This window comes from Mauremys mutica, chromosome 1, assembly GCF_020497125.1.
Source record: "Mauremys mutica isolate MM-2020 ecotype Southern chromosome 1, ASM2049712v1, whole genome shotgun sequence".
NCBI classification, from domain to species: Eukaryota; Metazoa; Chordata; order Testudines; family Geoemydidae; genus Mauremys; species Mauremys mutica.
Genome location: NC_059072.1, coordinates 16061008 through 16088248, shown reverse-complemented (window position 1 = coordinate 16088248; position 27241 = coordinate 16061008). Strand labels below are relative to the sequence as shown.

At 44.6% G+C, this 27241-nt stretch overlaps 1 protein-coding gene across 3 annotated transcripts in view; it reads right to left on the bottom strand.

Annotated features, from left to right (window-relative positions):
• Positions 1-11338: 11338 nt before the first annotated feature.
• Positions 11339-27241, bottom strand: part of CAMK1D (calcium/calmodulin dependent protein kinase ID) — a 362522-nt gene continuing 346619 nt past the window's right edge. For 2 of the 3 annotated variants that reach the window (XM_045030977.1, XM_045030990.1), the window contains 3 exons: positions 24812-24899; positions 24148-24286; positions 11339-19801 (listed from right to left, as the gene is read on the bottom strand). In XM_045030977.1, coding sequence (XP_044886912.1) covers positions 19680-19801; positions 24148-24286; positions 24812-24899 — 349 coding nt within the window. In that variant the 3' untranslated portion in view covers positions 11339-19679. The remainder of the gene's footprint in view (positions 19802-24147; positions 24287-24811; positions 24900-27241) is intronic. The other variant, XR_006582309.1, reaches the window with a different exon arrangement.

Here is a 27241-nt window from a genome sequence, read left to right as displayed (position 1 = left end):
TGTTTGCTTGCGCTCAGTTTACCAAGTGATCCAGCTCAATCTAAGTGTTTGTCTGTTCTCTTCATTATTTACTACTTCCCCAAGTTTTGTGTCGCCTGTAAACATTACAAGTGATGATTTTGTTTTCTTCGAAGTCACCGATAAAAATGTTAAATAGTGTAGGGCTAAGAACTGACCCCGACGGGATCCCACTAGAAACGTACCTGCTTGGTGACAATTCACTTTTTACAATTACATTTTGAGAGCTCTCACTTTGCCGGTTTTTAATCCAGTTAATGTGTGCCACATTAATTTTATACCCTTCTAGTTTTTTAATCAAAGTGTCGTGTGGTACCAAATCAAACACCCCAGCGCTGGGGCTTTGACTACACTGGCGCTTTGCAGCGCCGCAATTTGCAGCGCTGGAGAGGGTGTGTTTTCACACCCTGCTGCAGCGCTGCAAATTTGTAAGTGTAGCCAAGCCCTTAGAGAAGGTTATGTCAACACTATTACCTCTATCAACCAAACGTCTAAGCTCACCAAAGAAAGATATCAAGTCAGTAACAAATAAACCATGTTAATTTGCATTAATTATATTACTCCCCTTTAATTCTATATTGATCGAGTCCCATATCAGCTGCTCCATTATTTTGCCTAGGATCAATGTCAGGCTAATAGGCCTATAATTACCCAGGCCTTCCTGTTTCCCAGTTGCCTTTCTGGAAGACATGATTTAGCCAGAACAATTATTGGACTGAATACTACGGTAGCATGTGAAATTTGGTGGCCTGTGTTATGCAGGTGGTCAGAGTAGATGATCTGATGGGCCCGTCTGGCCTTAAATGCTGAATCAATGAATCTATGATCCAGTGCTCATGGAAGTCAATGGGAATTTTTCACTGGACTTCAATGGGATTTGGATCGGGGCCGTGAGGCCCTGATTCATCAAAGCACTTAAGTCCACATTTAAAATGAAAGCACATTCTGCTTAAGTATCTTGTTGAATTAGGCGCTAAATGTGGTGGCGGGAGCAGAATCTTAGCCCATCATGTTTATAAAAGTTATTGGAACTTCTCCATCTAAATCCCTGTGCACCAACTGGAGACCAAAATCTCCATGCGCATGAACTTTCAGTAAAGGGATAATAAACTCACCTCTCCTACTGGGGAGCTCTCTGATCTGAGCTTTATATTAATCATCTGCTGTGTATTTAATCCCCTTTATTTTTAATTAACTGCAGATTTTCTTTGGTTTTACATTTCTGGCTCTTTAACTTCACAGCAGCATTTTCCGTTTAGTACAGAAACAGGCCTGGGGACAGACTGATGATAAGCAGCATTGGACCGAGCTGGTGGGCTGATGCCTAATAGGGTCCAGCCATAGACTGGTGTCAAGGCTGGTCCTAGGTCAGAGCTTTGCGAATGACCTGGAAGAGGGAGTAAGCAGCATGATAACAGAAGTAACAGTTGGCATTCAGGCGGGAGGAGCTGCACATGCCGCGGAGGGCGGAGAAGGGAGAGAGATTAGAGCAATGGGAAGAAAATCACCAGCTGGATCCCTTCCTGTGTGAAGTTTGCTAGCCAATCGTGTGTGTGTGTGTGTAAGTAAAAAACACAGGTCCTCAATGGGCAGGAGAAAGCTGGGACACAGTAATGCTGAGAGAGGGGCAGGCGTGATTGTGAGAGCAGAGCACACATGAGTTTCCAAAGGCAGCAATGGCATTCCAGGCTGCATTTGCAGAGGCATTATGGCACAAAGCCTCTGGTAGAAGTCCTTCTCCTGTGGTGCTGGTGAGCTCACACCCGGCCTGCTGCGTTCTAATCTGGGCCCCGCCTTGCTAGAGTTCAGGGCAAAGCAGCAGAGCTGGGGGAGCTAAGCAGACCATACTCTTCACTCCGTGTGTCCAGGTTCTTGCCATATTCCAGCATCTGTCAAATCCACCTCTTCCTCTTTGTCCCTAATTCCAACACCCTCACCGACGATGCCCTGGTTATAACCTTCTGCTCTCCAGCCTCCCAGCTCTTCCGCCTCCAGTCTGTGCACCTTCTCCTCTCCCATCTCCCCCACCATATTAGTGCTCCAGCACGTCCCACTCAAACTCAAGCTTCGTGGGGCTCAGTTCGGCAGCTGGATGCAGTGTTTGCCATAGGCTCACTTTCCATGCTCTGCCTCTGGCTGCCCGCAGGGTGCTGCAAAGTGCCCCTTGCAGCCTTGGTCCTGCTTAATAGCTGGCCCCTTGTTGCTGCCAGTTGCTGTGTCCCATCCCATCTGTGATCAGCTGGCTGTGGGATGCAGGCCCACTTCACCGAGCTGTTATAGCCTTCATCCTCCCCTTGATGTTCCCCTCCACATTACCATCTCTCTTCTGAGGTGGCTGCACGATGCACATAGAGGCTTGCAAGCTCCCTCTGGAAGGAGTTACTTGCCCTACCACCTTCTCTGGCCATGTGCTGCAGGAAGGGGGCGCACACAATGTTTTGCTGTTCCCCAGGCCTTCTCGCTACCTGTAGCCATGTCCACACTTTCTTGAAACAGTTCCTGGGCTAAGCATTGCTGGGAGACTGTGCCTAGCATGGCTGATTTGGTGTATGCTGCCCATCTTCTCCTACATGGAGTGGGGCACCTTTCATTTGTCTTGCCCCACTTGTATGGGAGAGAGGAAAACCCTTCTTTCTATAGATCAATATGCTGGGAGTGAAAAACATCTCACCTCCACAGAGCTCAGCAGTTTCTTATTAGTCCCCCTTGATCGATGGAGAAACTGAGGCTCAAAAATGGTGAGCTCAAGCTCGCAAAGGAAATCAGTGGCGGATTGAAAATGAGAACCCAGGCATCCTAACTCCTAGCGCCAGCCCCCTGCTCCAACCAGTAGCCCACACCTTCTGCTTCCATTCACCCTTGGGAGGAAAGGGGGCCCACCTTCGGCCTGTTCCTCTGCAGAGGTTATTCAGAAACAAAGGGTTTCTTTTCAATGGAGCATCCGCGCATCACACCGGGCCTTCCTCAGAGCGCACCTTCCGGAACGTCCCCTTCCAACGTGAGGCAGGCTGTCACTGCTGGGCCACCTCACACCACAGAAACCTCCATGCCATCGCAAGTGGCAAGATGGGAGGTTTTTTGGCTGGGGGGATGAGCAGTGGTTTGAGGAAGGGGTCCCCTTCCTTCCTTCCATCATGTGGCAGCTGAAATATTACATTATCAGATTTACATTCTAATTGACTGAGCCTCCAGGCAGCAATCACCGTGGATTACTGATGTGCGCATTTGTAGATGATTGGAACCAGGCTGCCTTCTCCTGGCTTTGAATCTGTGGCCAGGTTTCGTCCATGTGTTTCCTTAAGATCCCAAAGGAGCCTTGAAGACAGGCATAGACAATGAGTTGGCAAGAATGAGGAACTGTTAAAACTTTATGATGTGCATGTAGGAAAATACAACCCGCAGGGCAACTCAGTATATTTCTCTCTTTCTCACACAGACAAAATGAATGGGCTAAAAAAAAAAAAAAGAAATACATTGAAAAATTACACGTTTTTTCTCCGATTCACGCATTTATCACACGTTTCAGGGATTGCTGACGGAAGCATTACTAAGCTGTGCTCCACTAATGGGCTTGCTCCGAGGAAGAACCAGGGAAAGACACTTGAAAATAAATCCATGGCCTATGGACAGAAAGGAGACAAGTGAACTCAATAGCCCACAGGGTAGAAACGGCCCAGGATGTCAGTGGAAAAAGGGAGGAAGAGGATATGTGGGAGCGAGAGAGAGAGCGGGGCAGGCTTCTAGTCAGAGCCACATGAGATCTCACCCTTTCTTGCCTCAGGAGCCGCATATTTTGTAAAGATGGTGGAAAAGAACACTGTAAATTGACCGCACCAGGCATTTTACCCAAAGAAGGTCTCTGAGCCATTTGTGGGCTAGAAAGTAGGCAGGAGCAAATCTGCCCTGCCAGAGGCATAATGTTGTAAACTGGGTTAAAATGAAACGCTATCACTTTCAGAGTAAGCGCTTCCTGGTCCTGCTTGCAGGGTAAGAGGCTCTGTAGGAAAGCATGCAATCAGAGTCAGTCAACAGAAAGCCTAAAGTGGCGTGAATTGTGCCTCTCTGTTTTAGGGAGCAGCCCGTTTTTGCTCTCTCTGCTTTTGGTTCTTGTGTGTTAGGGTTCTGAATCCTAAGAAATAAAATATTGTTATGGTGAGTAAATACTCCAGAAAGAGTATTTTAGGTTTTTAGGTAACTTCTCTGTATGTGTATGCCATGAACATAACATAACATCCCCAATGGTCATGTTCTTGCATCACAATAAATTACTTTGGAGAAAGATAATCAGGTGGTTGCATTATATCCAAGATTCCAAGCCTCTCTCACTGTAGCTCAGGGATACAAATAGAAAACTGAGGCAATCAAAGTGGAGATGAAATTTATTAGATGATTACAGATGATCCCAAACCAGACCTGATCCAAACCCTGTCAGACTTTGATGTGCTATCAACCCAGGTCTGAATCTGGCCCAAATCCATTTCTAGATCAGTGTGCTCTAAGGGGGAAATAACTCGAAGCAACATCTCTCCTTCCTCCGCCCTTCATACCCAAGCCCTTGCCAAATCCTGTCATTTCTTTCTCTATGACATCCCTATAATCTGTCCTTTCCTCTCCAGCCTCAGTCAGACTTTTGCTCCAGGTCCTGATCACCTCTCTGCTTAGCTTTTGCAAATCCCTCCTCTTTGGCCTCTCTCCATCTCACCTCTCGTTCCCATCCAGCCCACCTTGTCTGTGATACGTTCTGCATATAAGCTAATTTTACCAATAAAATGCTGATGCTGGGCCAGACTCCATAGGGGCCAGTGAAATGAAAATCAGAGCAGCTCAGAAGGCTTTTGCTGTCTCTGCCGTTTCTTACATGTCTGAACTCATTTTTACCTCTCTACTTTCTCTGAATCTCCACATCTTCTTGCCTAGCCATTCTTCTCGTCACTTTCCCCCATACTCAGTAATCTTTCAGGTTACTCCCCACACATTGAGCCACTAATCCTTTATGCCCAGGGCTGTTCCTCTTCTATGGATCTCACATCAGCATCCACTTCTGCAGTGAAATTCTCCTGCCTTGACCCAGGCCTGTTTGGCTTCAATATTGTTGTCTGGTATTTTGTCTTCATCTGAGTGAGGACCCTGGAGCAGCGCTTTGTCTTTCTGTTTGGTTTTATAATGCACCACGTAGGCTTAAGCTATAAATCCAGGATTTTCAGCCGTGAGTGCCTGTAGTTAGGCACCTATTTTCAGACCTGTAGTGAAGTGTTAGATGCACCCAGCTTGTTGAGTTGTGTGTAACCCCCTTGTCAAATCAAACTGTAGAAGCTCATGTTTTTCACTGTGGAGGTCCTGGGTTCGATGCCCAGTAAGTCAGCCAAGATGGTGGCTGTTCCACATATCTCCCTGTGTGCCAATCTGGACGTATATCCATTATCCAGCAATTACCATTAACAGTTGTCCATGGTGGTATCTGAGTTATCCCTGTAATTAGCATAGGCTATAACAGTGATATCTCAGATACCTCTGTGGGTAAATGCTGACTCTCAATAGAATCATAGAAGATTAGGGTTGGTAGAGACCTCAAGAGGTCATTCAAGTCCAAACCCCTGCTCAAAGCAGGACTAATGTAACCCACACACCTCCTGGGTGTGGTGTTCTGTCCCATCTAGTGGCACTGAGATCACTCAGAATTAAAATGAGTTTGATCTGCACCCCGAGCTAAGAAGCAGTTGGCTTTTAGTTCATGTGGTAAAGGCTCATGCACTAAGCTCCAGAGGTCCCAGGTTCAATCCTGCCCGCCAGCGACTGGGGTCTGGCAGTGTTACACAACCCCAACTAAATCATTGCAGCCAGGGCTTTGTCAAGCCGGGCCTTAAAAACCTCTAAGGAGGGAGATTCCACCACCTCCCTAGGTAACCCATTCCAGTGCTTTACCACCTTCCTAATGAAATAGTTTTTCCTAATATCCAACCTAGACCTCCCCCACTGCAACTTGAGACCATTGCTCCTTGTTCTGTCATCTGCCACCACTGAGAACAGCTGAGCTCCATCCCCTTTGGAAACCCCCTTTCAGGTAGTTGAAGGCTGCTATCAAATCCCCCCTCACTCTTCTCTTCTGCAGACTAAATAAGCCCAGTTCCCTCAGCCTCTCCTCATAAGTCATGTGCCCCAGCCCCCTAAATCATTTTCATTGCCCTCCGCTGGACTCTCTCCAATTTGTCCACATTCTTTCTGTAGTGGGGGCCCCAAAACTGGATGCAATACTTCAGCTGTGGCCTCACCAGTGCCAAATAGAGGGGAATAATCCCTTCCCTCGATCAGCTGGCAATGCTCCTACTAATGCAGCCCACTATGCCGTTAGCCTTCTTGGCAGTGAGGGCACACTGCTAACTCATATCCAGCTTCTCATCCACTGTAATCCCCAGGTCCTTTTCTGCAGAACTGCCACTTAGCCAGTTGGTCTCCAGCCTATAGCAGTGCATGGGATTCTTTCATCTGCACTTGTCCTTGTTGAACCTCATCAGATTTCGTTTAGCCCAATCCTCCAATTTGTCAAGGTCACTCTGGACCCTATGCCTACCCTCCAGTATATCTACCTCTTCCCCCAGCTGAGTGTCATCCGTGAACTTGCTGAGGGTGTTATCATATAAAACTGATATGTGGCTCTCAGGAATGGAGAGTCCCAATCCAGATGGCCTCCTACAGAAATAAACATTTGTTTGTAATTTTGTATTTATTTTTAGCCATAACTAGATTGTGATGCAAAACAAAGCCATGTGGTTCTTATACCCTAGCAAAATACAGCCAATATCATCACAGAGCACGTCCATTGCCAGGGGAACCACACAGCCCAGGGGTTGGCCTAACAAATGGACCCTTTAGTCCTGTTACTGCTTCCTAAATGAAACCCTTTGTGAAGGTTGTAAACAGACCATCAGCCAACCACTACAGGGCCAGATGCTGCAGTTCTAAAAACAAGAACTAAAGGATGAAAAATGAAAGATGGGTAACTGGGAATTCAGGTTTACTAAACAAAGCCGGAGAGTCAGGAACATACAGCAATGTAATTCAAAAACCCGTCTGGAAGTAGAGAGCTGACTACATAGAGTGCTGATCAAAATGCTCCTGCTACCCTGCCCCTCCCAGCTCTCAGCAATTCTGTATGATTTCTACTGCAGGAGCGCCCAGAGGTCCCACTGAGACTGAGGGTCTATTGTACCAGGCACTTTACATACACACAGGAAGAGACAGTGCCCCCCACCCCCAGCCAAACTTACAATCTAAACAGACCAACAGCTGGAAAAAAGGAAGACGTATCCTCCCGATTTTACAAATGGGGAAACGAGGCACAGAGAGACTAAAGCCCAGATCCTCAAATGTGTTTACGTACCTAACTCCCCTTGATCTCAGTGGGAGTTAGGTGTCTAAGTACCTGTGCAGATCTGGGCCCAAGTGATTCCTCAAGGAGTCTTTGGAATGGCAGAGGCAAGATTTGAGTGCAGATGGGTTGAGAGTAGACCAGTGCCTTACCCCCAAGAGCACTCTTCTTCTTTGCTCTTCAGGGAGGGAAGGTCACCCTTCGCACCACCTCCGCCCCACTCCTCTGCCTCCTTCCATTCCCAGGGCTGGCTCTAGGCACCAGCAAAGCACATGCTTGGGGTGGCACAATTCCAGGGGCAGTATTCCGGTTTTTGTTTGTTTGTTTGTTTTTTGCTTTGGCAGTTGTGCTCTTGAAGCTTGAAGAGGCAAATTTTTTGCTTGGGGCAGCAAAAATCCTAGAGCCGGCCCTTTCCATTCCCCCTTTATTTCTAATAGCTGCAACTACCAGAGCTCCTAGAGAGATGGCACAAACACTCCTTCTCCGCGTGTTCCCGCACCATTGTCGCACTCAGGCTGCTGAGGGGGGACTCTGGGGCGTTCTGTCTTCTGGGAGTCTCATCTACTCCATGCTGATAACATAGATGGTTCCTCCCATCAATGGACAGAGCCTCCAGGAAAAAAGTGGGGAAGGACCATCAGGGCCCCTATGCAAAGGAACATCCTTTTTAAAAGAAAGAGACCAGGTTGGTAACTGAATCAGCCTGAGTCTCACTTTCCTAACAGATGAGGGTCACCGAAAGGCACTCTCCTGAAAGCTAAGGGCACAACCCTGCACCCATTGCAGGCAGTGGGAGTTATGCTATTGAGGTTAGTGGGATTGGGCCCTAGATCCTCAATATCAGCAGCCCTGGAGTGGCTGTAGTACTCTCCATTTAGGGGATGGAAGAAATGATGATGGAGGCTCAAAGAGATGGTCTTGAAGCCAGAACTGATCCTGGGCATCTAGTAGAATTTAAGTCCATAATAATAGGCGCTACTCCAATACAGGAAGCTGCACAGCAGCGGCAGAGGCCAGGGGCAATCACCCTTTAGCTCAGCCCTTCCATTGCTCATTCCCCTCTCTGTGTCTGCAATCCTGAAGCCCTCACTCATGCAAAACTCCCATTAATCTCAACCAACAACAGCAATGCCTGAGCAGGATCCCCAAGAACAGGCTCCACGTAGGGCAGAGTGAAGTTCATTGGAAAGCCACTCACTGTCTGGAGTAAGAGTAAGGTGTTCAAGATACTCTCTGCCATAATTTCTCTGCACACAAAGCTCCCCAAGCCTTTTCAGATAAGACCAATGGCCTTCCCCTTAGGAGTGGAAGTGGCTGTGTTCCTTGGCAGGGCTACAGTAGCAATATTTTCAATAACCTTGTCTCTGTCCTGTCCCTTTGCTTTCATTGCACTGTTTTATTTTACAAAAGAAAAAGGAGGCAAAGAATGTGGTGCTGAGCCCGCGCCCGCGAGGTGAAGGCGGCGAGGTCAAGTAAACACCGACACGATGTACGCAATCCTGCCCTGGAGTGAAAGGCCTGCAATTGTTCTGTGCTGATCTTCTCTTCCTGTTTCACAGGGGACTAGTCGCTGCTCAGTGCACATGAGGCAATTGTTGAGTCTACAAAGCAGCCAACAATCTTCCAGCCAAGAAGTGGGGCTAAGGCTGATAGAACTTTCTGGAATTTTATAGAGAACTCAAGGGCCAGATCCTCTGCTGGGGCGAATCAGCCCCGCTCCATTTAAGTCGTGGGGGCTGATAGATGCCAGCTGAGGATCTGTCCTAAGGGGATGAAAGGTGGTTAAAGTCCTGTAGCGAAAGATTTTGCCTCAGTTCCCAGTAACAGAGCACTTACCTGTGGTGAAACCACTTGTATCTCTGTGAGCGCCTCACACCAAGTCACAAAATTGTGTCTTGACTCAACCGAGGACACAGAGAGAGTATGTGGCAAAGTCAGGAACATAACTCAGAACTTCTGGTTCCTAATCTTGTGCTCTACCAGTATGGCCCAACTAGCAACATCCTCTGCTTCCTGGATGTCCTTAGGAGCCATGTTTCCCTGGTTTACCTCTCCCTTTCTCCAACCCACCAGAAAGTTCAAAGCTCTTCACATGCAGTCACTGTTCTCTTTAAGAAGCACTGGGAGGGATAGTTTTTGCCATTCTTTGCTTGCCTGGAGGGGTCTCTGTTGAGTGACACAAGCAGTCCCCAAGGGCTGAGCCCATTGTCTGCATAGCCTTCCCAGTCCCCTGCTGTTCACTGGTACAATGCTGAAATAATTTTCAAAGGGACGAGTTGTACCATAGAACCACTTTCTGATATTGCTATAATGGGTCAAAGGTTCATCTCCACTGATCTCACGAGAGGCACCTGGGGGCGTCTAACATCTTCTAATGTGACATTCTGTCAGAGGTCGTTGTTTCACATAGCAGCTTCAGGAGATATTTGAAGGGCAAACTTTCACAGCAATACATGGGAAATGAATGTACAAGTCCTTTAAACAAGTACATTTTTGCAGTGCCACAGTCCTTTGCATTATATAATCGTTTCAAATGACAACACCGATCTTTTTAAACAATGCTGCGCTGGTCCCCACCGTGAGCTATTTTGGACCACTTTAGAAAGGACTGAATACACCATGCCTCGTTGACGGGGGCAGAGCTGAAAGCATAGGCACCCAGAACTGACTGGTATGGAAATCCCAAAGGGGCAGATCACTTTGTCAATCATGTAGTTTGTGCATTACACACCAGGCATTGGAGAGCCGGCCCCACATTCTGCAGCAAAGGCCTTAGATCCTGCAGTGCTCTGATAGAAATTCTGCTGTCGTTTGTTTCCCCATCCTTTCTGTTCCTGGGTTATTTAGAATCAGGGGTGGCTCTATGTATGCAGCCAGGCGGCTTTTGGCAGCTTGCCTGTGGGCGGTCCGCTGGTAACGCAGATTCGGTGACTTGCCTACTGGAGGTCCGCCGGTCCCGTGCCTTCAGTGTACCCGCCACCGAATTGCCGCCAAAACTGTGGGACTGGCGGACCTCCCGCAGGCATGCCGCCGAAGGCAGCCTGACTGCCGCCCTCACGGCGATCGGTGGGCTGCCCCCTGCGGCTTGCCGCCCCAGGCACGCGCTTGGTGCCTGGAGTCGCCCCTGTTTAGAATGACGGCTTTTTGGGGCACTTATCTCGAATTCTTATTGGTTCTCTCTTTCACTACCTAGCACACTGTTGGTGCTGTTTCAATAGCAAATAAAACAATAATGTTCCGAGAGCATTTAATTAATAAATAATATATCCTCTCTTTGGGCATCATATCCTGTATTGACAAGGAGATGGAATAGATAATTGTTTTTTTTTCATCGCTTGTAGGTCTGTTTGAATTCAGTGGGACATGAGGGAGCTAAGTACATAGAATGATGGACTCATTAGTTCGCATGACTGAGCGATCCTAATAATTCATACTTGTTCCATGCACCAGAGAAAGGTGACATTAAACCCTGGACTAGATCCTTCACTGGTGTAAATCAGGACAAGCCCACCGAAGTCATTGGAGCATTGGTGAGTTACATTAACTAAGACTCTAGCCCCCTATAATCATCATAGTCAACTTTAAGAGGAGGCTGAGGAAAGAGCTTTTTTTTAAAAAAAATATTTGTTCCCAAAATTACATCTTATGCATTAAAATTTTGTAACTAAAGCAATAACAGGAGAGAGTGTGGCCTAGTGGCTAGAGCACTGGCATACTACTTAAGCAACCCACATTCTAGTCCCAGCTCTGCTACTTGCCTGCTGGGTATCCTTGGTCAAGTCACTTCACCCCTCAGGTTTCCTATCTGTAAAACGGGAAAAATGGTGCTGACCTCCTGTGAGGATAAGAGCTAGGTGTTATAACCATCTCAGCCATACAATTCTCTTCCTCTCCCAAACGTGCAGAAGGATTAGTGTATCTGAAAATAGTAGGACGCTTCAGATCATGGTGATTTAATTGGATTTATTGGAGGAAAACAATTAATCATCCCTTTCACTTATCATTATGATAGAAATCTCGATATGTATACATGATTGTCAAGGCAGAGAATCATTTGCGACGTAGCCCCATTAACAATTTGCAGGTTCGCAAACCCATTACGCAGGTTAAACTTTTTGCAATGCCTTAGTACATGCATGGAGTAAATACACTATTTCCCTTCATTTGGACAAGGATGTTGTTATGAAATTGTATCAATCACAAGACCTGTAATATTAGGCACACTGACATTCCTGGATTAAAATTGAAAGCTTTTTTTTTTCTCTTTTTTTAATAAAACATGCTCGCATCTTTGTAAAAATAAACCAAGAGATGTTTTGCAGTTGAGTGCTATTTCGGGAATCCTTCCCAAATTTCCCTCTGGGCAGGCTGGGCTTTTTTTGTCCCAAGCCAAATGTTAAAAATAAATAAAATGCAGAAATGCTGCTTCCCACCCAGAAGCAAAGACTCAGAGAGAAACGTCACTGGCCTGGATGAGCGGAAACACGAATCACCTAATAACTCACCCACTAATTAACTGGTTTGATAGTCTACTCAAGTCTGTGGGATGTCAGGGCTGCAGAAGCTGGGCATGAATAAAGAGGTGGTAAATACTGACCTGGCTTTCTCACCTAGGGCAAGATTCAGCCCTTGCGACCCCAGGCTATGCTTGGTGGGTGTAGAGGGTGATGCGGGAGGGATTCTGACTGAGGTCTTCCTCTGAGTGCACAGCACAGCAGCACTTCTGTCTCCCTTGGGCCCTGATTCCACAAAGCACGTAAGCACATGCTTACCTTTAGGGAACACAAATTCTGTTGACTCCAGTGAGACTGAGGTGCTTGGAGTTCTTTGCTGAATCTGCTTTGTGGGCTAATGCGGAGGGCAAGGCCATAGCATAACCATTCCCCTTCACCCCTCCCTGTACCCTGTCAGTCAGCGGGAAGAGCAACTGTGCAGGGCTGCAAGGGTAGGAGAAAGTCCCACCTGGGACTCTCAAAACAGCTAGAAGGTTTTAAACTCACTCCCTACATCACCCTGGCCTTACTTTTGCTGAAATTCCACTGCCAAGCATGCTGCTTCCAGGGAAATTGATTGTGAAGGAATGACTGAACCCATCTTCCTACTGGCAAGCAATTTCCTAGCTCTCAGCTGCCTCCCTTTGTGGATTTTGAGCTTTCAGTAACGTCCGACTCTTCTGTAATATAAACAGCAAACACTGAGCAATCAGGCAAATTGCACTCTCAGCTGATTAGTTGAGTGGGGTTCCAGCATTGATACTGAGAGCTCCGTGTGACCTCCTCTCTCTTGTCCAGCCTCAGAAAAAGAAATCACGAGTCAAAATGATTCGCAGAGATCAATCAGCAGAAGAGAAGACTACAATCATTTCCAGGTAGTACAGAAAATAGGGTTGAAGTCTTCTGTTGATAAATACAGACTTAAATGCATGGAGCGCAATGGGTTAAATGCAACTGAAAACACAAAGTTCTGACACTTGATGCTTTGGGAACAACATGACTAAGATATTCAGCAGCTGGCTCGGTCCACAGCAACAGAGTGTTCTGCAACAGATCTGCAAAAGCCAAAGCCCAAGGGCTTCTCAGGAAAAGGGGGGGAAATATAAATCGACTGAGCCTACATTCCAGTCTAAGTTTTGCTGTTATCTTAAAGCGCAGAGACATAGATATAACTAACATGTTTGCTTGGCAGCCCTCGCTGTGCAGTAGATCCAGTACAAGGGATTTTAGTTGTAGATAATTGTTTTTAAGCATACGTGAAAACAAAACAGTTTGATTTCCCTGAACCAAGACAGGTGTAACTGACAGGTGCATAGAATGAAGCCCCTCTAGACAGAGATCTTCCCTTAAAAACTGCACAGCATTTAGTAAAAGGACAAAATACATTCTCAGGCTTTGCAGTGTTTTGTTCACAAAACGTCAGCTTTTGCAGTTAGCGCTAGGTAACGATGGATTTCGAGTTACAGATACATATAGTCATTTCAAAACCAAACTTAAAAGAAACCCCAGGGGACTGGGTCCAAGATGTGTTTACAGCAAAGGCTTGGGAAATGTAGAAATAGTACAATTTAATACATGCAGTGCAGTATCATGCATCAATTGGACATTTTCATGTCATTGTGAGTTTAGCAGTGATTTTCACGACACTCAACGCACACATGCCCTGTTTTCCCTCTCTGTCATGGAAAAATGTAGGCACTGTGAATCTGACTGTGCTAATAGAAACCAAAGATCAATGCACTGATCAGCTGTTTTGTTAGGTGGAGTCCTGAAAAATAACATCTGAGATTAAGAAGCTCCTATGCTTAATTACAAATGTAGTTTATATGGATACAATCCTAAGTGAAGCCAGAACAGGAATTTGTGTCTTGGGGCAAACTTTTAAATATCCACGAAATCTGTATAAAATAAGTAATCACACCAAGGGAATATTGCACACACAATAAAGAAATTGTCTAGTAGACATGAATCTAAGGGTAAGATACGACTGTACTGGAAATTTGGGATAATTTACAGGGATCACATACAACTACTGCTGGGTGAATAATCTTCTATTGAATAATTTACCAAATGAATTTTGGTTCACCAAATGTCTATGAGCAGATTGCAATTCCCTCATATATCTGTTACTTGAAATTATTGGTTGGATAATACTTTGCATTAGCGAGCATTCTGTTGCATTTGATTTTGATACTGTTTTGATTAGACGCACAAGTCACAGGATAGGTTTCTGTTCTTTGAGTGGATGACCATATTTCTTAGAATCAGGTTTCTAGTTCAAATGGTCATGATAATGAAAGCAAAATTCCCTTCCCATGAATATTCTCTGGTATTTATTTAGGCCCAATTCAGCAAGGTGCTTAAGCATGTGCGCAACTTGAAGAACATGAATTGTGCCATTGAACTGATGTATCTGCAGAAACAACACTTTGAAGCCCTAATTCAGAAGGTTCTTATGCACATGCCTAACTTTAAGCATGTGATGAATCCCATTAAAGTCAAATGAAAGTCAAGTGCTTAAAGTTAGGCATGTGTTTCTGTACCTTGCTGAACTGGGGTTTCATGGTCTCTTGCTGCGCAGTCTCGCCAGTAAATTGGTTCCTGGAATATCTGCAGAGAACACACACACACGTCTAAATTCTGTTTGTAAATTCAGCCCAGTGTTTTGCAGTATTTGCCCAACTGTGCTCAAGACAGAAGTTGTTGGTTAGTGGGGGTGGAAATGTTAGCACAGGTTTCACTGAATCTGACAAATACAGATCCGCTTCCCCATTCAGAATGTTCTCACTGCTTGCTAATGACTAAAGCGATTTGGGCTTGAACAAAGGGCTTGTTTCCTCATGGCTCATCTGCTCTTCCTGCTTCATCCTGCACTGCAGGATACACACCCCCTGCAGGCATGGAGGGCCCTGATTCAGTGGGAAGGGTGTGATTCTGCGGTATACCAGACCCCTTGTGCGTCACACAACCCTGCGCCATAGTTTGCAAAGGCTTTGGTAGGCAGGGGTGGGTTAGGGGAGAAGTCAGGTTAAGCCATTGAAACTCATCTACAACTCTCTTCTATGGAGGAGGAATATACCAGTCACCTGTGGCGGGCATGGCAGTGATTACACTGATCCAATGCCAGGCTGTCAATTTGCAAGGGTAAAACTCCTTTCTCCATGAGTTTCACCCCAGTGTTGAGATTCCCAGGACACGCCCAAGCCACTCAAGAGCCATGATGTTTTCTATCAAGGTCCTTGTACGGCCCTTCTCATGGTGATGTCCAGATTTGTCTCCTAATGCTTCATTTGTGACACTACAATGACCACCAGGGCAACTGACTGCGATTTCATAAACATGGGATTCTCCTGTCACTGAAGGATCCGGCAGAAAGAGAGGAAAATAAAGCAGGGCTGTGAAGGAGAGAAACTTGTTATAGATACAACTGTTGTCAACAATAGCAGAGCAAACCCAGGAAACGCCTGGATCAGAGGATACGCCTCCTCTTTCTTCCAGCTGGCTTCCATGTTAAAAGTCCCCATTTAATTTCTCTTTTCAGAACCACCTAAAAATCATTTTCCCCACAGAATGCACATTACATGATCATTGAATCCTTATCAGCAGCAAATCAGTGTCTACTATTGGGTTTTTTTTTAATTTCAGTCCACTATACTAACAGACAAACTAGAAGAAGGTGAAATAATAAAGCTTTTCTGAACCAACTAGTTTGATGGCACCTGCATGATAGTGACCAATGCAGAAGAGACGGTACCTGCCCAGAAATAACTAAAGCATAATCGGGGAGGGTGAGTTTCATGTTGCCACAGCCAGTATTTTCCCATTCACCTGCCTCCTCACTAGCTGTGCTGCAGGGTCAATATCCAGTTTGTCTTTAGGAATAAAGAGTCAACCGCAAAATCAGCAGCGCGTGGCATTAACACTGCTGCAGAACTGACATTCAGTCTCAGGAAGTTCCCAGGCAGCCTACAGTCGCCAGTCTCCTGCAGGCGACTGGTGTTAGCTGGGTTAGTTTTATGTTTTCCTGACAAGAACATTGGTGTTGGTGTCACAGATGAGAACTGTGACTCTGGAGGTAACAATTCAACAATCGAGGCTGCAAGCAAAGACCAGAAGGAGGGAGTCCAGGAAAAAAAAGAGAGTTAACAAATCACAGTGGTGCCATTTAAACAAATAAAGCTAAGAGCAGCATAACTCAGAGAAGCATAACTCGGGGCCAGTCTCCGAGATGTGGACCACATGCAATGAGTGAACCACTAATAGTTTGCTGAGATGGCCCCTTGGAAAATAACCAGCCGTGCTTTCTTATCATACCTCACACCACCTGCACTGGTTACATACTGTTAGTTTTTACACTCATTCATAACACTGGTTTAGAACTCAACTGGCAAGCCAGGCTGGGGTGTAATCTGCTGAGTTACACCTGTGCATGGGTGTAAGTTGAAAAGATTTGGCTCTGAAGGGGGATAGATCCTTAGTGAATCAATGACAGTAAAAATCTCTGCTCTCTCCTCCCCACAAATACCTGTCAGATCCCCAGCCACAGTTCTTGAGAAACAAAAGCTTTCCATCTCCTCGACTTCTGGCAGAAAGAAACGTTTTACTTTTAACGTCTTCTGATCCTTTTCTTAAGGTACTAATCTGAATAGAGTGCTAATAAAATGATCCAATTCTTGTGGAATACCAGCAACATTAAGGCAAATCTAATTTTCAGTCTAGAATGAAATGGAAACTATTGTAAAGCCACAGCTAAATGCGATACTATTCGCATCCAGCATGGAAGTATTGTAGACATACTGGACCAGAGCAGAAAATTGACTAAAAATCAATTGAGGGAGTGCACTCTTGCAATGGACTCACCTTTACGTACGTCACTCCTCTTTATTTTGCAGAAGGAAAACATTTTATTTTTGCAAGACAAATTTGGACCGGGCCATATTCTGATTATTATTATAAGCAATTAAATCAAAATCAGAAACTTCAGTATGATGTTAGAAAAGAATGCAAATAGGGGCTGCTTGAGCTTCATTTTATATGCAGCAGCATACACAGGAAAGTGCCATTGGCCAAATTCTGGGTTAAACCAGTTTAAATGTGGTGTAATTCCTCTGACTCAAAATCAAGTTACTTCATATTTACACAGGTGCAACTGAGATCAGAATTTATTGGGCCAACTGAATTTATTTGGAAGATGAAGTTTTGAGATAAATTAAGGCTTTTAGGGACTTATTATGACTTAAATTAAGGTCCCTTTACACCAGTCCGGCAGCATAAATAGGTCTTATAGTGGGCATAAATTGCATTAACAGCCACTTTAACCCCCATTTACACTGCCAGAGAGATGTCAAGAGACCTTAGTATGAATATGAATAAGGCCCTAAATGAAAAACCCTGTATGTCAGGGGGTACGCTCCAGTTTTAGATAATGTAGGATTTTGGATAAGAGGGGTTCAGATCAACAACGTCCCCCAGCATTGACTGCTGTTCCTGTCTACCAAATCTGGGGCAGGATTCTGCATCACTGAAGCCAACGGGAATTTTACCGCTGACTTCAATGAGACCAGTATCAGGCATTTTAACGTGTTTCTTAGAAGTTAATGGCAGTGGATTTTTTATTTTGCTTTGAGAACGGAGCCAAATAACCTCTTTGAAGAGCAATTACTCTATTAAAAACTGAGCGTGCATATCAGTGCTGTGGTATGTCACTATCACATGTTAGTCCAGATCCTCAGCTGGTGAAAATCAGAGTAGTTCAACCCACTTCACTGGAATGACGCCATTTTACATTAGCTGGGGATCTGGATCATGATGTCAGAGACTGGATGTATCTATGAGGTTTTACAAGGTGATATATTGGAGTGTCAGATATTCACAGTGGAAAGTCAGATGCACACTAGTGTTTTATGGAGTTCACATTAAATCATTATAGTTTGAATGTCTGTGATAGGCACAATATGATACAGGGTTGTTGGGAACTTGGAGGAAACTGGTTAAATCATACTCCAAATCTCCAGACTAAAAATGGTGCACAGATTAATACTGACTCAACCGAGATCTATTATATGTAATATCTTTATGAGCAGTGCAATGACATCTAGTGCAATGACATCTTTGTAAAGAGCTAGCACTGTGTACCACCTGGTTTTCTTGAAATCCTGGCTCCTCTGAAGTTAATGGGCAAACTCTCACTGACTTCAATAGGGGCAGGATTTCACCTTACATCTTTGAAATCTCAACGAAATGTAAATGTCATGGCTTTTCGTAGCATGTTCACTACAGCCGTATACATTCAGGTGTGTCTGTGACTGGTTCATCTAATTCTTTAAAGACAATAACTGATGTGGAGGTGGCAACAGAATCGTTTAAGGAAAAATGATTCCTGCCTGCCTGTGAAGATGGCTGTCTTTGGGTGTAGGGAGCTAGTAATAGTTTAAATGTGCCTGATTCTCATGAACTCCCCTTCTACCTTTTCTCCTCCGAGAAGACAAATCAAAGCTGGGAATGACTTGTAGAGATCTGGACACGTCTCACAAGGTTCGTAAGTGCGGTGTGCTCTGAACACTGCTGTCTCTTCTGTTCCAGGACAGTGCCTGTTTTTGACCTTTTCTATGCTTGTGGTGGTGTATAGGGTACAGGCAGCTCACACGCCACAGTGAAAGGCAGGCTGTGTCCACATTGCAGTGTGTATCATTATCACCACTTTACGGATGGGGAAACTGAGGCACAGCTTTTTTTTTAGGGCCAAAACTTTAAAAAATGCTTTCTTATTTTTGGTGCCCCGCTTGGGACATCTGGCGCATAACTCTGAGCCACCAATAACTTCAGCTGAGGTCAGTGGGTTGCAGTGCTCACCAGCTCTCAATTAGCAGGCCCCAAACTGGAGGTACTCAAAATCAGAGGCCACATTTGAAATTTTTGACCTTGGGCAGTGACTTGTCCAAAGCTCAAGCAGCGAGTCAGTGGCAGAGATGGGAGTAGAACCCAAGCTCTCCTGACTCCTCGTTATGGGGCCTCACTGATGGACCACAAGGGGTTTAGCAAAGGAATAAGAGCTGCAGGATGAAGCATTATATCATTTTTCACGTGCTTGCTGAACTACGGGCTGCTCCTGGCTGAGAACTTTGCCACTCCCGTCAAAGTCAATGAATGTTGCAGGTTCACAGCACGTCATGATGGGTTGTTTTCAATCAACTCTCACCATTGTTTCCAAGAAGGAGGAAGAGAGGGAAAGCAGGTTGTTTTAGTGTAATGGCACTGCTAGATCCGGACAGGTTTACAGTCCAATTTTAGGACTTAAAAATGGCATGCAAGCCTTTGGAACCCTCCTGTTTTGGAAGGTCAATGCAAATCTCTACCGACAGAAGTAACCTATCCCTCAGCAAACTGGAAGGAGGGATGCAACTGGAAGTACTTGCTAAAAGAAGAAAAAAAGTCTATTTCTCAAAAATTATCTCTATTTAAATAATCCAGCCGAGACCTTTTTAGTTAATGGAAAAAAATACAACATATACTGTTACCTACACTGAGAAGAAGAGAGTAAATCACCGGGAAAAAGAATGCGCGTCTGTTAGTTAGAACATTGCTAGACTCATATATACAGCACCAGAGACTGTTAAATCCATTCCCCCTGGAGTCATTGCAGTTTGTGCTAAATGAAACATTTCAGAATTGCAGTATAAAATATGGCCATAAAAAAATCTTCTCTCTTCTAGTCCTTCACCGAGTGCACAATGCAGGATGAAATCACTCGGAGTAGGTACGCTCGACCCGATGGCTTTCCCGTCTCTATCCTCCTCCACCGATCACTTGCTCCCTGTGTGCACTGTTGTTACTGTGGTTGGCCTGGGTCTCCGTTCTCCTCCTACTGCAGAAATACCCGAAGAAGCAGATGAAACAAAACTACAGAGAGCAGATGGGGACATACCTAAAAGGAAAGCCAGAAAAACCGATGAGCAAACTGTTAGAACGCTGATTTGCTGAGCCAGAAATGACCAGGGTCATTCTATAAAGCGGAGAGGAAATAGCCACTGGAAGGATAACCAGCATGGTTTTCTCATTTTTCCTGCAGTGATGAAATAGCAGCTGTGGATTCATTGGGGCATATTTTCCCCACTTTTCCATGCGCAGCTTCTCCCATCAATATCAATAGGCGTTTCATGCATGGATCATGAAGAGAACATGCCCAATTACGGTACCCATTTAGTTAGAATGGTGCTATATGTTTTAATTGGAGACTCGTTGTATCTTTTATAATAAAGAGTTTTCTGATACCTGCCCAGATTTTCCCTGTGGGCACCAGTAGAACCATAGTTAGACAGTATGAGATACAGATGCACAAACTAGCTGTGGTGTTAGAAAGGCTGCTGAATGGTAAGCAGCTAAGGTGACTATGCCCTAACCAGATACAAAATCACAGTTAAGAACATTAGGGCCAGATTCTCTCATCTGCTCAAGGACCAGAGGGTGGGTCAATTGACGTGGTTTAAAGTCACATTTACATTCCCTCCATCCTGAGACTGACCCCCAGTATAAACAGCCTGAAGCCTGCTACAACTTTTGCCCAGGTGCCCCTAGCCAAAAGGACATTCCAGCATCTGGGGATCGCTTGTGTGTAAAGATATCCCAGCCACATCCCCTTTTCCAGTACCGTGGAGACCTGCTATTCTGGCTGTGCACTGTAATCCCATATGTTTCCCCCTGACACAAGAGGGAATCCCCAGAGATCCAGATATCCTGGCTTTCTGGAAGCTCTACACTGCTCAAGCAGCATAAAGCAGCCAGGCAGGGCTAAGAGTCTGGTCCATATCCTGGGAAGGGCCTAATTTACTTATTTAGACTCTCACCTCCTTTACCGACATGTAATTTATACCATCTTCATACAGCACCTCTGAGTTAGCCTCATGTCCTCACACAAGTAATAGAGAATTAGAACGTACCCTGGAAAATCTAGTCTCAGACTATTGTAGCCCCGGCTGCTCTTCATCAGTGTTGAAACTATTACAGCACAAATATCAATGTGCAGAGGGCCAATATATTTTGTGACAGCATAATATTTACTATTAATGGTATTAATCAGCATTAAAAATCTCAGCACTGACAGCAATTGCTTTATGTAGCTCACCATTCAGTCACAGCTGCTTGTTACTTTGAGCACTGCCATCTGAATAATAAGATACATTCCAGTAACGGAGCCGCATAATTGGCTTCATTGTTGTATAATTGTTAATAAGCATCTCTTGATGCTGAAGGGCTGCATCTGTAGAACTCTGAAATATTCTTTTCTTCCCCTCCCCCTCTATCTGATGTTCTCTAAAATAAAATTAAGTTTGAAAAATTTGAAGATGAAAGTGATGGCCAGGGCATGACAGAACCGGTACAGCTAGCACGGCTTTCCCCCAAATCCCATCAGAGAGCTGACTTTGGAAGCACTACCTGAGAGGCACTGTTTGAAACAAGACTGGTCAGTGGATTTAAGAGAGACTAACCTGTTACATTGGCTGGCAATGAACTAAAGATTGGTTGCAGTGAATAGCTCGGATGCTCCTCTTGTTGTATAGAGTAAAAGCATTGACCTGAGTGAAGTTATTCCTGATTCACATGAGGGAAAGCAAAAGGGGAATGAAGCCTCATATCTGTGAAGCAGGAAGAACCTGGGTTTTCTTTAGTCACTCACTTAGTGTGGGACCATGGGCAAGTCACTTGACCTACTTGTACATCTATTTGCAGCTGTGCAGTACTTTCCCCATGTAAGAAATTCTTTCCTAAATAAAACTAATGAGGAAGAAGGAGGCAGGAAAGAGGTCTTCAGAGATATTCCTTTTTCCCAGGACCCAGTTGATCTGCAGATTGTATTGGATGTATAAACTTTCCCTTATTTTCAGGAGTTGTATTTGCAGTTCCTTTGGGATTCTACCACTACTTGCTGCATTCCCCCTAACTGTTCATGGGAGGAGGGAGAGCTCAGTGGTTGGAGCATTGGCCTGCTAAACCCAGGGTTGTGAGTTCAATCCTTGAGGGGGCCACTTAGGGATCTGGGGCAAAAAAATTGGTCCTGCTAGTGAAAGCAGGGGGCTGGACTTGATGACCTTTCAAGGTCCCTTCCAGTTCTAGGAGATTGGTATATCTCCAATTATTATTTATTTATATTTATTCTCTTTAATTTATTGCCTATTCACTAGTAAGATCTCTCATTGCGTTCAGTTTGGGATGCTAGGAAATCTGGCTATTCTTTTCTGCCTTAAATTCTAGGTGACATACAAACATAACCAGCTCAGCATGTCTGGTCCATTCTTAATGTCCTTGGCTGCTTAATCCATACTGCAACCTTCCACCGCCAGATATTGTACTGGGCTATCTTAGCATTTGTAACAGCTGTAAGTGAGTTTTGTTCTTGGTCTCATCCTCCCCTTCACCACCCCTTGTAAACAGTGATTTCCTCATTATAATAATCAAAACCCATTTGAGGTCAGAAGCAGTGACAGTTTAATCTTCCATTATCTACAGTTAACAGTGAAATCAGCAATCAGATTCTCTGGGTCTAACTTATGTCCCGCATTTGTGTACTGTACTCAGATTCAAAATGAAACCTCAGATCTTCATGCAACAGGCTCTCTGCTGCAGTCTACCTTGGTGAGAATGCTTTAGCTCCACAGTAGAAGTGATTTGTAGATAAAAGGCATCATATTATTCATATGCCGGTGACAGTTGAGTGATTTAAGACCAACTGGGAGAAAAGTAGTACTTTCCTGCCAGCTGCTGGAGCATGTGGAACTGGGCTAGAATGGATTATTCCAGGCAGAAAGGTTTTAGTGTGATATATTTCCACCAATGAAGATTATCTGTATGAATCTCTACGGTGCTTGAAATGCAAATGGAAAGGGCTCTGTTTTGGCTGACATTGCTTGAGTTGGGTGGGAGGAAGCAGAGGGGTTTGGCAGTAGTTGTTGTCCTTGCAGGCATTCTGGCTGATGCAGCCGGAGTGTTTCCAAGGTGCTGGAGGGTGCGCACGCCAGAACGGGGGCTGTCACGTCTTTTAACTGAGTCCCTGGGGACTTCCTTGCATTCAGGAACGGAGTGTGGCAGGACTTTGCAAAGGGGTGCACAGTGGTGGGCGGGGGTGCAAAGGGGAGAAAGCAGGGTCAGCCAAAATCTGGCCCAAAGAGTAGGGGGATTGGAACTGTATGTTTAGTCCTTATATACACCATAGCACAATAGTACAGTGAATCAAACACTGGGGTATGTTGCTGTAGAAAGAGCCAATTAAACCACCTCTGAAACTGAGCAGTAACTTGCGGTCTAATAAGCCATTAGCAGCCTATTCAGTTGCACATCTTAAATCTCCATATAAGAAGACCTGATCTAATGGCTAAGTTTATCTCCTTCATTTTAATTGGCTTTTTGTGATGTAAAAACCTCAAAAGATAGAGAGCAGGGAAGAGTAAATCAATGTTGAAAGGGCAGGGATAAAATGAACTTCATTGTGAAGGAAACCCTGCGCTCTCCCAAATGATCCCTGTTGCTGCCACCTCACCATTCCCTGACATTCAGAAAACTATATAGGGCAGGTGTTTAAATCCCTTAGGCCAGGGGTCAGCAACCTTTCAGAAGTGGTGTGCCAAGTCTTCATGCCAGTAATACATTTTAATGTTTTTAGAAGGTCTCTTTCTATAAGTCTATAATATATAACTAAACTATTGTTGTATGTGAAGTAAATAAGGTTTTTAAAATGTTTAAGAAGCTTCATTTAAAATTAAATTAAAATGCAGAGCCCCCTGGACCAGTGGCCAGGACCCGGGTAGTGTGAGTGCTACTGAAAATCAGCTCGCGTGCCGCCTTTGGCACACGTGCCATAGGTTGCCTACCCCTCCTTTAGGCAGCTTTGAACTATCAGTCATGATGTATAACAATCAAGACACTGGGCCAAATCTGGTCTTAGTGTAAGACGGTCTGACTGCTACCAAAATAAAAGCGATTTGTGTCCACTGACATCAGAGCCAATTTGCCCCACTGATTCTGGTGTCTCAGCCAAGGGGTAAATATTACAGCCAATCAGAAAATAGTTTTTTTCCCCTTGGGAAAATGAAAATACTGTAGGGTCAAATTTGTTGGGCTGACACAGTGGGAGGAAAGTAGAGTGATACGAGCTTTGATCCAGGTTGCTGTCAAAGCTGTCACACATTGCAGGAGAGAGCAACAGAGAGTGAGTTCTGATTGATCACTGGTACCCTGCTAGGAGTTGGCAGCAGCCTTGCTATGCTGTCATGTACTTACAATCTTTCCTGGTTGTTCCATCGGGAAGTGGATTGGCCAGGCTGAGGGTGCTTGCCACGCTTGCATTTGAACTGTCCAAGCTACTGCCAAGATGTAACTTTCTCATATGTCTCACAACTGCTGTGGCATTAAACGCTTGCTGGAAAGAGAAAAAAACCCACAGAAACACTTGGTTTTATTTATTCTTTTCTTTCAGAATTGTCAGATATGGATTTAAAAATAACTTTAAGGAGTTACTCTTTTGTAAACTAAATACAGAGGGGGAAAAAAAAGCCTTTCTTAAGCCTTGATCCTGTAACTCTTACTTCCAGTGAGTAGCGCTTAGGTAACGCAGCTGTCTCTCACGGGCCCCTCTCTGTGCCCAACGGCAGAAGATGGGAACCTGTTCTAGCAGCCACGGCAGGGCCTTGACTCTTTAGCTCAGCCTATAGCAACTCACATGTTTGGGTCTGGAGGTTCCTCGTTCAATCCTCTGTACAGCAGCTGTAGCTTACTGATGTAAGTAGCACTAATCTATCTACAGTTCTGAGCCACGAATAAGATATTGCATCATCCCTTTAAAAGACCATAACACAATTCAGTGCACAGGAAGGTCGCACTTGCTTTAGAAAACAGGTATGTGTTACTGGCTTGCAGTGTAACCCCCTGAGAATGTGACACTTACTCTCCATTTGCTTTTTGCAAAGTTCTTTCGGATCTGAGCACTGACAGACTCATGGATATTTTTGCTGAGGGCTGTGTCCCCTGCGATCCTGAAACAGAAAAACAAGATCTTTTTACAGATGCTTTGCTCTAAGACATCCGTCTTTAACACCTCTCGCTTTATAACTCATGGACTCAAAGATTCTAAGGCCAGAAGGAACCACAGTGATCATCTTATCTGACCTCCTGTATAGCACATGCCGTAGAACGCATCCGAAATAGTTCCCATTTGAATTAGAGCAGGTCTTTAGGGAGAAAATACAATCCTGATTTAAAACATACCAGTGATGGAGAATCCACCAAAACCTTTGGCAAGTTGCTCCTATGGTTAATCACATTGACTGTGAAAAATTTGCATCTTATTTCCAGTTTGAATTTATCTAGTTTCAACTTCTAGCCACTGTATGTTGTTATATCTTTGTCTGCTAGATAGAATAACCCTCTATTATCAGATTTCCGTTCCCCATATAGGTACTTACAAATTGTGATCAAGTCACCTCTTAACCTTCTGTTTAAGCTAAATAAATCAAGCTCCTTCCGTCTATCACTATAAGGCACATTTTCCAACCCTTTGATCATTTATAAAGGTGACCAGAACTGGTCAGTATAAAGCATGATTGTTCATGTATTGAAATTCTGGTATAATCTTTTCTAGGGTTTTTGTCTCTAACTTCCCACTATTGTTACCAATGGCTTAGACCAGTACTGATAGCACTGATGGGAGCATTCGTGTAACAAAGTGCCGACGGACACTGGCATTTTGACCACTGTGTAACGTAGACTCGATGTAAGCAGAATTAGACAACATGGTTGTTAAAAGGCCACCTATAATCCTGTCTCTGCTAGCCAGTGGAACCCAATGTTGCTTCCATTTTATTTTGTTGGTGTGTGGCTGCTTCCTAGTACGATTAGAGATTTGGGTAAAAACACCCGTTTTTTTTTATGTGATTTATAAAGTTTTAACATCAACATTTTATCCTCCAAACACGAGGCAGTTTCCAAAGGAACTCCAGCGTGCCTGAATTTTGTTTGCACTGAAGATTTTCCTGCCACACTGAAATGTATGGAGTTGGTCATCATAACTAATGTAAGTTTGCACTCAGTAAAGCAGATACATGGAGTCTCTTAGCAAAGAAACATGGACTGTATGAGATAGCTCAATCTCCACAAGACGCAGCCTTAAACATTTCCTGTTCTTGCATCGATAATTCATTTGCACAAAGGGACAAATTCATCCCTCCAGTAAACTCAGTTATCTCAGTGGAATTACACGTGGGGTGAATCTGGCCCATCAGGCCAGAAGGGCTGTTATAATAACAGTCACAGGAGTCAAGGATACCATGCCATATGACAGAGGTAAATCCTACTGTACGCCTGGCCCAAGTCCTGGGGCTGAAACCAGGAAGTAAAGGCTGGGCTCCTGGGTGATTTCACACATTTGTTACATGGTTCCAGACGTAAATTCAGTCTTTGGAAAAAATGTAGCAGATGAAGCCACGTGAAACCTTCAGACTAGCAGGGACCCTGACAAAAAATAATAATAATAATAATGCAGGAGCTGGTTACAGTGCCCCCAAAGTTTCCTGGAAGCCAAGTGACATTGCAGAGAAACTGGAGACGATGAAATCCTCCATGCTGATAGATCTGACAGGTCCAGAGACCTTCCCAGTGGGAGCAGAAAGGGGCCTACAAACTGGTCAACAAAGTCATTCATAAATTTCAGGAACACTATGCCCCACACACGAATGTTGTTGGTGAAGGCGCAGTTGCTTAACAAGGTACCAGCTAAGACCATTATAGCATTTGTTTGCAGGGCTAGTGGAAACCTGTGCTCCCTGAATGAAAGTGTTAATAAACTGGACAGGAGCAATTTATGTTCCCTTCTTGAGCTTGTCCAATTTTATTTTAGAAACATGGGCAGCACCACTGCTTGGGAATGTATTTACTTCTATACTCTCTTCCAATGGGTCCTTGCTTTTACTATGTTAAAAGTGCTCTAGAATGCACATCTGCTATACGCGACTCTGTACCGGGCCTGGATTTCATAGATAGGCGATACTTTTACAGTTTGGGGATCAATTTCTGAAGTTCAGGTGGTATTTTGACCATTGTTTTCAAGGCTTCCAATGGCTTATGATCTATTTCTGCCTCAATCAATTTCTGCCCATAAACATGTTCATGAAACCACACCCAACTAAATACAATTGTTCAGCTTGGACATAGCCCTGTTGCGTGTTAGCCAGTTCTTTCCCTGCTCTGCCACAGACTTCCTGTGTGACCTTGGACAAGTCATTTACTCTCTCTGTGCCTCAATTGCTCCATCAGTAAAATGGGGATAACAGTACATCCCGATCTCACAAAGATGTTGTGAGGATAAAAACATTAAAGACTG